This window comes from Equus asinus, chromosome 17 (genome assembly GCF_041296235.1).
Source record: "Equus asinus isolate D_3611 breed Donkey chromosome 17, EquAss-T2T_v2, whole genome shotgun sequence".
Lineage (NCBI taxonomy): Eukaryota > Metazoa > Chordata > Mammalia > Perissodactyla > Equidae > Equus > Equus asinus.
The window spans coordinates 15,367,618-15,378,271 of NC_091806.1; the positions used below are offsets into that span (position 1 = coordinate 15,367,618).

Consider the following 10,654-nt stretch of genomic DNA (forward strand, 5'->3'; position numbering starts at 1 on the left):
TCATGGAAAACGTTTTCTGTGTATGAATCTCAGGAGAGCATTTTTTACATCTTTGTTCCTCAGACTATAGATCAGTGGATTCAGCATTGGAATGACAATGGTATAGAATACAGATGCCACCTGTGCCTGCGTCAGGGATGATGTGTTATCAGGCTGCAAATATGTAAAAATCAGGGACCCATAGAAGATAGTTACACCTATGAGGTGGGATGCACAGGTGGAAAAGGCCTTCTGTCTGCCTGCTACAGATTGGATCCTCAGGATGGCTGAGATGATGGCAGTGTAAGTGATTGTGATGATGAGGAGAGAACTAAGAAGAGTGCACCCAGCTAAAACAAAGATCACCATTTCTGTGCTGAATGTGTCTACACAGGACAGGGCCAAAAGAGCTGTGGTGTCACAGAAAAAATGATTGATGGTGGAATCACAGAATGATAAACTGCTTATCACACAGATGGATATCATAGAATTTGTGAAGCCTATTATATATGGAATTACACCCAGCCAGGCACACATTTTCTGGGACATAACCAGTGAATACAATAAAGGATTGCAGATTGCTACATAGCGGTCAAAGGCCATTGATCCCAGAAGAAAGCACTCACTACACACCAAACCCACAAAAAAGTACATTTGGACAAAGCAGCCAACAAAGGAGATGGTTTTCTGCTTGGACTGGAAATTTACCAGTGCCTTGGGTGTTATAGTAGAGGAATAAAATATGTCAATGAATGCTAAATTGCTAAGAAAAAAGTACATAGGTGTGTGAAGGTGAGAATCAATTCTGATTAACATGATTAGTCCAAGGTTCCCCAAAACAGTAAACAGATAAATAAAGAGAAACATCAAGAAGAGGCCGACTTGTAGTTCAGGGTGATTTGTAAATCCAGAGAGGATGAAGAGAGTCACCTCAGTGAAATTCTTCTCAGCCATTTTATCAACTCAGGCTCCTGACTTACCTCCTGGATAACAATAACAAAAATTAGAGAGGGATTTAAGTCTAAAGATCTAATAATCAAAGTTGACTTAGTCTCCAATAATGAGAGAGCAACAAAGGGAAAGCAAATGTTTAATGACTTGAAGTTGATTGAGAATTTACATATGATTTCCTTTTTTATTTATAGAACTGACAGACACTTAAAAAATTCAAAGTTCACAAATGTATGGAGTTGGTAGAACTCTAAAAGATATCTATCTGGAATGATTTTTCAAAAGATTCCTCCTGAGACATACCATCCTCTATCCCAGTCTATGATTGGGCCCAAAATCATATACTTAGGAATTTCTCTGTTGGAATCAAATATATGATACTCTCAGGAAACATAAAGGTTATTTAGGAAAGGAGGTTCTATAATTTGTAAATTTAATGATACCTCATGTGACAGTCTTAAATTTTCAACCCCTAAGAGTTACTTTACAGCATTGTTTGAGGAACTTAATGAGATCTTATATGGACACATGTAATAGCTCCATACATGTGATACATACATGTAATATAATTACATACATGTAATACAATGTACTGACAATATAAATAATTATTGAGCCCCTTGGACTCAATAAAATTTTGCATAAAAAACAATATAAATGTGTGTGTATATATATATATACATATTTATTTCTAGAGAGAGTGACATACTGCATACTTTACATGTTAATGCTAAAATTCTTTGTACATTTTTTTCTATCAAAAAATTAGAAATTTCTTTCTATTTGTGAGCTAAGACCAAATGAGAAACTTAATCTATGACACAAATTGTTTTGTGTTTGTAGTTAGTGAACATTTGTTTCCAATAGAAAGTGCATGATAGTCCATGACATCAGGCGTCAATTCATTGCGAAACAGCAGTTTTCAAGTCAATGATAAAAAGGCTACAAACAGTAAAATGAATGTGATTTGTTATATCTAAAATAAAGAATCAAAATATAAGGTGATCTCACTAGAAATTAGAGAACTTATTTGCTTAATGCAATTGACATATGCACGTGATAAATAAAAACTGAAAATAATGTGATATTAATGCAAGTTTGTTTCAGACATTTAACACTCTACTTGAGTAACCCAAACAGACTTGATGTTATAGTGAGTATATTTAATAATTCAATGTCTCCTGTGGTCATAAGTGTTCTTATTTATTTACCCATTCATTTGTCTAACAAACATTTAGTCAATGAAGGCATTTTAGTCTTGCCTGTCATTAAAGGCATTTTCCTTAAGGCTTACTGGAAGATGCAGGCCCGTAAAAAGAAAAAGTCTCTCAGTGTGAGAAACACTGACACATACACAAAGTTACAGAAAGAAGAAAATGATAAAAGTAAACTTACCTGGGATTTAGTCAACCAAAGGAAATCCCCTTCTCTTCCAGCCAACTTACACCTATTTTGAGGTTTATGATCAGACAACAAGAAGAGAAAACATTGTGCAGTATTCACCAAATTCACCATTAATTTTTTGCATAGAAATATGTTTGCCTCATCTGCAATTCTGAATCCCATGAATTGTCAATATAATGGCTTGAATGTGTTGTTATTGTTGTTGCTGCTGCTGCTGTTAGCACAGAGCTCTATTTCCTATTTAATGGACCCCTATTAATATTATGAAGTTGATGAAAAGAATATTGGTGGTTTTTATGACAGTTCTGGGTATTGTATATGTTAAATTCCATTGATAAAATAAAAATAAGAACCAAGTTAACAGAGTAATTGTTTATGTGCCTTCTTGAGAATTAAAATCTAATTTTTTAGCTCAAACCTAGATTTGTGTTAGGATTAGTTTTATTCTTAGTGTATTTCTAAAGCAGTCGCATGACAAGGATTGTCTTCTGAAATCTCGTTGTTACACAGTCTTACACCGGCATCTCTCCCTCAAATTCTCAAACTCACATCATAAAGGAATTGGTCAATTAGAATCTTTGATCTCTTGAGGTCTGTATCTTAATTGAACCCCAAGGTCTATTCCTAATTTGCCTGGGATACATCTCCAATGGAAACCTGCAGAAATACATATTCCTTAATTTTGTGTATTTCAGTTTAAATGGCCAGAGACATAATAAAAATGTAATTGATATAGGATTAAAAGTAATGTTTATTTTGACATTATTAGTGTATATATTCATTAATATATACATAAAAGCTTTTGTAAAGGATTCTGAAAATGTATGAAATACATGGTCTTAGAGAAGCCTCCTAGCAAAAAGAAATGAGTTTTCCTATCTACTGATTTAATGGTGTTAATACACATTGAAAGTATGTTACTACTCATATCAACAAATCATGTGTGTATTTATTTTTAATGTAGACATTCAGTGATTTTTAATTGACTGTGCTCAATGGTACATACACAAAATCCTTGGCTGTGATGAAGTATACCATCTAGGAAAAGGAACAAGAGACCTTAAGGAAAACTCAAATTCATGCTCTCAGTTTCATGCTCAGCTCATAGGTGAGCACTTCTAAAAGTTCAACTCACATTATTATTCCATTTGTTGTTTATGTTTTTAAAGCGGTTTCCTAGGCCACACTCTATAAAGATTCTAAGTTGGCAGGTCTGAGATTGACCCACAAAAGTAAATTTTTCAAAATGCCTCAGGTCCATGCACTATTGACCAACACTTTGACAAACACTAGCTTAGAAGGATCTCACAGATGTCTAACTAAACTATTTTTCTACTGTGATTTTTACATTCTTTTATTTTACTTATCTTTTAAAAAGTATTAGTATTACAGGGATGAAACAAGATGTTCTTCCCTGGGGAAGGAAAAAGTACATTTCTCATTCTAGTTGTCACATTAGAAATTTCAAAAAAGGGATACAATCTATTATAGATGTGTCATATCTAGGACAAAAGAAACGTATTACATTTTTTTCCCCTCTAGTATGTCTCTTGAGAAAATAAAACTTTGAAAGAATTGGGTTGTATATCTTAAATCTCAAATTTCCATCCCTTCTCTTATTTATTCCTTCAACATACATTTATTGAGCAACTAATAAATGATAGATATTATGCTTTGTGTGGTACTACAAAGATGAGAATGATATTGTCTCTCCTTTCACATTACTTAGAGTTAATTGTCTCTTTCAAGATTCAATATTTGTCTCAGTTCTTTAATATTCTGATATTTGTTGAGCTTAAAGGACAGTGGGCACCCATATATAAATGGTGTAGGGGTATGATTGACTATGCTCTAGGATCAATGAACATTTAATAAATGCTTATTCAATTGAATTCATGTTTGCTTATAAAGTCACTGAGTTCTAGCTGTTAATCAACTATATTTAACTTTTATTTAGATATTTTTAGACTTAGAATTTCTGTATACTCTTCACCCAGCTTCACAAATGTTAACATCTTACATAGTCACAGTACAATGAACACTAAGAAATTTATATTGATACAATAATGTTAACTAAACTACAGATTTGATTCAGATTCACCAGTTTTTCCAAAAAGTCATTTTTTCTGTTCCATGATCCAATTCAGAACATTAAGCTGCAATTAATGTCACGATGTCTCCTTAGTCTCCTGAAATCTGTGACTGTCCAATTTTCTTTGCTTTTCTTTCATGACTGTGATACTTTTAAGGATTACTCATCAAGTCTTTTGTAGAAGGTCCCTCAATTTGTTTGCCTGATGGTTTCTCACCATTAAATTGAGGTTATTCATTACAGGGAAAAATGCCAGTGAAATGATAGGTATTCCCTGTTCATCTTATCCGAGGGTATATGATGTTGATAAGTGATATTACTAGTGGTGTTAAACTTGATCACTTAGTTAAAGTAGTGTCTGCCAGGCTTCTTTACAGCAAAGTTACGATTCTTTTCTTTGTGCTTTATATATGCATAAATATATATGTATTTACCTACCTTTGGGGAAGATAATTTAGACTGTGTAAATATTTCATTTTTACTTTTTGACATCCTATCAATCTATTGCCTCTACCAATTATTATGATGGTATTTTGGTAACAAATTTTCATTTTCCTTTTTCTTTCAACATCTTTTAATTGAAATTATTGTGTAAGGAAGAGTTGTTCTTTCTTCCCTATGTATTTATTTATTTATTTAGTTAGTTAAATAGCAGCAAGTACTTATTGATAATTATTTTGTTCTTGGGTTATTTTCCAATACTACCATGATTTCTTTTGTGGCTTAAATTATTCTAGCTTTGCTAATGGAACCGTCATCAAATTAACTCCTATGTGCTTTGCCCTTTGCACATGCTATTGTCTTTTTTCTTTTTTTCACTTCTTATATTCTGGCAGCACAGTATGCTCCAGGCTCATCTTACAGTTTCCCAGGCTTGGCTCTAGTAACAACCACTTCTCCAAGGATCCCTGCTATCTTTTATGGGAAGATGGTGTCTGAAAACCAGGAACTGGACAACATATTTTATTTTCATTTGTGCACTTATATTTTCCCCTTAAGAATATATCACACATATTTTCAATGTTTTTAAAGGTTCAAGTTTCTGTAATTATAACTTTTAAAATCAAGACTCTATGCTATAATTGAAAATGTTTATATTTGGGAACCATAATTCTGAGTTTGTATCCAAAAATATCATTTACTAGCTTTACAACCACGTGATAATTTCTTAATTTCTTTGATCCTCTCAGTGTCTGCATCTGCAAAGTGAGAATAGTAGCACCTGCCTCAAGTGTTTGTGAAAATGAAATTAAATAATATATATAAAACATTTTGCATGATATTGAGAACATAATATGTATTCAATAAATATTTGTCTCATGTCCTTAATATAAATGACTTTATATATATAAAAACACATTTACTTAACTGTTTCCTTCACTGTTGGGCATTTACACTAATCATGATTTTTCTTTGTTTTTTTTTAAAGTAATGCAGAATACATATTGATATTTTTCCTTTAAATAAATAACCAGAAGTAGTATTTTGGGGCCAAAACTACAACTTCATGCTACTTATTAGCATGAGGCATTCTAAAGTGGTCTGCCAAGTTTTAATTTCCGTGAGCAGGTCCCTGACCATCAATTTCATCATAACCTTGCCTACGTGGACCATTTATGTCTTATCAAGCTCCATATTTAACAGAGCTCAATAAATCAAAGGTTATCTTATTAGTATTTATTTCATTACTATGCATGGGAAACTGCCTCATATCTTTGTTTACAATTTATATGCCCTTCACTTTAAATATTATTGAGAACCTCATTCCAATAGGTGGTGATTTTTTGTTTTTTTTTACTGTAATAGGTGGAAAAATTCTTAATTTGGTGATTATTTTTTGTTATTTGTTTACTTTTCAGTATCAAATATTCTAGTACATGATAGATAAGAAAGTCTTATGAAATTAACTCACCAATTTATTAAACAAATAAGTGTTGCACACCTACTATATTTCCCAGTAATCTTGGAACTGTGAAGTTGAATAAGATGTGGTCTTTTCCTCACAGGAATAAACAGTCCAGAAGAGGAGCAAGAAGTGAAAAGAAAAATTTACAATCTGATGATCCAGTGGATTCTCCTGGGGAAGGCAGGCCAGGAGAGTAACTGGGTGCCAAGTAGCAGGGGCAGCAGCCTGGCGACCCAGGCCGAGGCCAGAATTGGTGCAGAAACCAATGCAGCAGCAGCACCTCCCCAGGTTCTCAGCTCCCCATTCTCAGGCTTGGAAGCTGGGTGATGGGGAGGAGGGAGTGGAGAGAGGAGGAGAGAGGAAAGGCAGAGGAGAGAGAAAGGGGCAACGGGAAGGGGAGGAAATGAGGGAGGAGGGGAAATAGACTGCCATGCAGAGCAGAGCCTTCAGGTGGGCCAGGGCTGAACTTTGGGCCAGAGTGGGAACTGAGGGCTGGGAACATGCTCAGAGGCCATCACATTCCAGGCTCACTGATGATCAAGTGCATGGTGGATGGCCAGCGAACGATGGGTAAGATGTGCCCTCTCCTGAGCTATACCAACAGCTCCTTCCAGGAGGAGTATGTCCCCACTATGCAGTCAGCATCACACCCTCGGGGGGCAAGCCATACCTCCCGGGACTCAGTGACATGGTCAGACAGGAAGACTAGGATCATCTGAGGCCTTTACATTATCCAATAACTGATGTCTTCCTTATACGCTTCTCTGGCAAATCCAGCCTCATTTCAAAATGTAGGTACCAAATGTATTCTTTGTATTAGTAAGACTTCAGATTGATCTCTGAGATGACCCCCAAACTTTAGCAAGACTGAATGATATGAGAGAAAAACCTATATGTGTGGAACAAGGACAGAAACTAGCAAAAGATACAAGAGCCTGCTGCTACGTGGAATGTTCAGCTTTCTTAGTTATCATAATTAGCTTGTGAAATGAATCGCTTTGTAGCACTGTGCAGTAAAAAGAGAACTAGGCTAAAAACTAGAATGCTGCTAACTACCCAATGGTGATGAGGCCTAATGCATATATATATGATGAAAATTTTTCCTCTCTTCAGTACTTGGTTTTCTCATCAGAATAACAGATTATAAGGTTCCATTCAAACATAAATTTCTATGACTCTGACAAAAGAACATGGTGCCAAAAAAGAGGACATTGTGAGCTCTTTGAAATTCATAAGTTATAATCAATTCAATAGCCATCAGCAGAATGCCTAATTGTTGGAATGACGCTTGGAGGCCAACACACATAACCATCCATCTGAGACTCAGGCTGCTCCCTATTACTCCCAAATTGTTGTCCATCTTTTGCTTCAATTTGCCAAGCGATCTTTATCTTCTGTGCACCTCACTCAATCTCAGGATATTATATATTGCAAAACCTCATTACATTAAGTCAAAATATGTTTCTATATTGCTTCAAGTAGTCAAGATATCATTAAAGATACATTTCTTTGATTTTCAAATGCGTTTAGTTCAAAACTTTTAAAATTCTTGTCATTGTATTCCTTTAACCCTATAAATCAAATCTAATCCCTTCTTCTCATGACATTTTTTCAATAATGAGACAATTATAATATGTTCCCTGACTCTTTCAATTCTATATTTCTCTACGTGATATCTTATCATCCTTCTTGTTTTCCCCTGCAAAAAGATGTAAACAAATTGGAATATTTAAATATGTAATATTCTTAACTAAATATGTTAATTCAAGATTGTCTGCCCACAGTAGAATAAAGTAGAACCCAACACACTAATGTCATATTCTTATCATACAAACTATATACATACATATATATGCGTATATATATATTTATAGAGCAAGAGAGACAGATTGATGCATAGATACATAGATATATAGATATATATTGGTATACATTATCATTAGCATTGCACTACTAACAGAGGCTTTTAACAGCAACAAAATCAAACACATTATCTTCAGGTTGGTTATAGACCTAAGCAAAAAGACTACATATACTCACATGCCATTAAATCAGATTAAATTAGTGTTTTAATTAAAAAAGCATAAAAATCTGGTCAGAAACAAGGTCATTACTAAGTGCAGAAGCAGATGAAGCAAACTTCAGGGAAACCTTTGCTTGGTTCGGGTCCCTTAGTGATTGTTGGAGAAACTATTTTTGTATATAAATAGTATCTTGCTAGATCTGAGAAGCTAATTACTGTTGTCCTTTTATATTTCTACCTAAAAGTATTGGGAAAATTCACTCTACCAATTTATTTGTCGAGCAAGAAAAATTTAAAGATGTCTGGGTTCCTCATGGTTCTAATGGTATTCCTAACCAATACCTCTATCTGTAATTCTATAATATTTCAAAACTCCCATTTCTTTTGATTTTACCCCTCATATTGGATTCAACATGCTTTACTTTTCTTGATTTTGGTCCAATGACCATAGTCTCAAGTCCATTTTTGAGGAAAAAGGATAGAAAAACCTTATGTTCTCAAATTTTTTCTCATGAAATCAAGTGATAATTTGAGGAAAAGAACATGATCATTCATTGTATCTTCATTAATTTTCACACTATTGGTTTTGACTTTTTCCTGCATTCTTGAGATTTTATGATGCAGTCCATCCATTATTTGTCTATTAGATTAAAATAACTAAACTTTTAAATAAATATAATTGCATTGATGAAAGAATTCGGTTTTATATAAGTCTTTTGGAAAGTAATTTACCAAAGTATCAAAATAAAAATATTTGCATGTGTTTTGCCAAAGAATTTCATCATTAAAAAATGTATTGAGATGGAAACGATTAGAAAAAATGAAATCATCATTACGCTATAAATTAGTTTTTAAGACATTAAAACCTGAAGTATTAACGCCAGGAGATGGGTGCTTTGGTGGCCCCAATCTAGATTTAAATTTTAGTCTGTGATTGTGAAATCATTTTCAGAAAGCCGTTTGCCATGTCATATTGACTCTTTTATTAAATGATAATATTAGTTTTGCTTTTAAAACTTTGTTATAAGAATAACAGTGAATAATTTTTTTTTGGAAAATGCAAGGCCATTATGGTGATATGCAGTTAAAATATTTGACAATGGGATTATTCTGGAAGAAAATATGGAACGTATAGAGACAGTGAAATAAAATTTACTTTAACACATTCTTTTACATATTTACATAAATTTAATTGTTAAGTAATAATAACAAAATTCCATAGATTTACAAATTTTGACAGATAAGATTTATTGCTATTAGCTAAATATTATTCCATTTGATAGATATAACCATTCTATTCACAAATTCAAAACCATTGTTCCCTACATATTGCAAAGGTGTCATTTAGCGAAGGCTATGCTTGCTTTCTTAACAATTGTGATAACAACAGTGCTGGACTAGGTTTTTCGATGCATGTCTGAGTGAGCGGAACAATAAACACTATATGGAATGATGAACATAAGGAAAATGGGGTTATTGTCATTTTCTTTAAAAACATATATTAGCATTTTTAATTGGCTGTACTGTTTTATGAAAGTTTCCTAAAGGTCGATTTTTAGCAAATTCCAAAGTGCTGATACAAGAGAATATCTTTGCATTGCTATTTTGGTATTTCTGTTAGACAATAGGTAGAAATGGAGTTCCCATAAATAGAAGCCTCTCTCTGCCTGTGGAATGATTTTTTAAAGTTACATATTCAAATTTTAACAGTTCTAATCAAAGATGGCATACAAAATACATATAGGAAATTCTATTGTTTACGTAAAATGTGCAAGTATATGAATATATGTGTGTTTGAATCTACTTCTCAAATGTGGATGCTGTCTTATTTTGGGTAAGCTTTTAACTACATTGATCCTTTGTTTCTTCATCTGTAACATGGGTCAGCTCTTCCCAAGTTGTAAAGGAGAAGGAAGAATAAGTGCATTCTCTGGAATCAATTCTCAAGATATGTGCATGTATTTCTATTTGTATGTTTGTGTGATTGTCACCTACTGGTTCTACTATATCCTTTATCAAAACTGAAGATCCTCTTTCATAACTAACCAAGCCTTAGAAGATGGTGTCAAATTATTACATAGGAAGTTAGTACAGATTCAAAATAATAATTTGAGGATTGAAAGGATTCAAACTACACAGTGAAATAAAACTATTTTAAATGGAAGACAGTTGGGATTCAATAGATTCAAAAAGAGGCTTTTTCAGGAATTCCCTTATCTGGCTAAAGGCAGAAACTTCTGCAAGTGAGACTGCCATAAATCCTCTCTCCCTGGGGAATTTTCCCTGCCAGGAAGAAAAC

General features: G+C 33.5%; 1 protein-coding gene across 1 annotated transcript; it reads right to left on the reverse strand.

Moving 5' to 3' along the window:
* Positions 1 to 933, reverse strand: LOC106844131 (olfactory receptor 8I2). The gene has a single exon (XM_014861432.3). The coding sequence runs from the start codon at positions 931 to 933 to the stop codon at positions 1 to 3; it is 933 nt and encodes a 310-aa protein (XP_014716918.3).
* Positions 934 to 10,654: the final 9,721 nt, after the last annotated feature.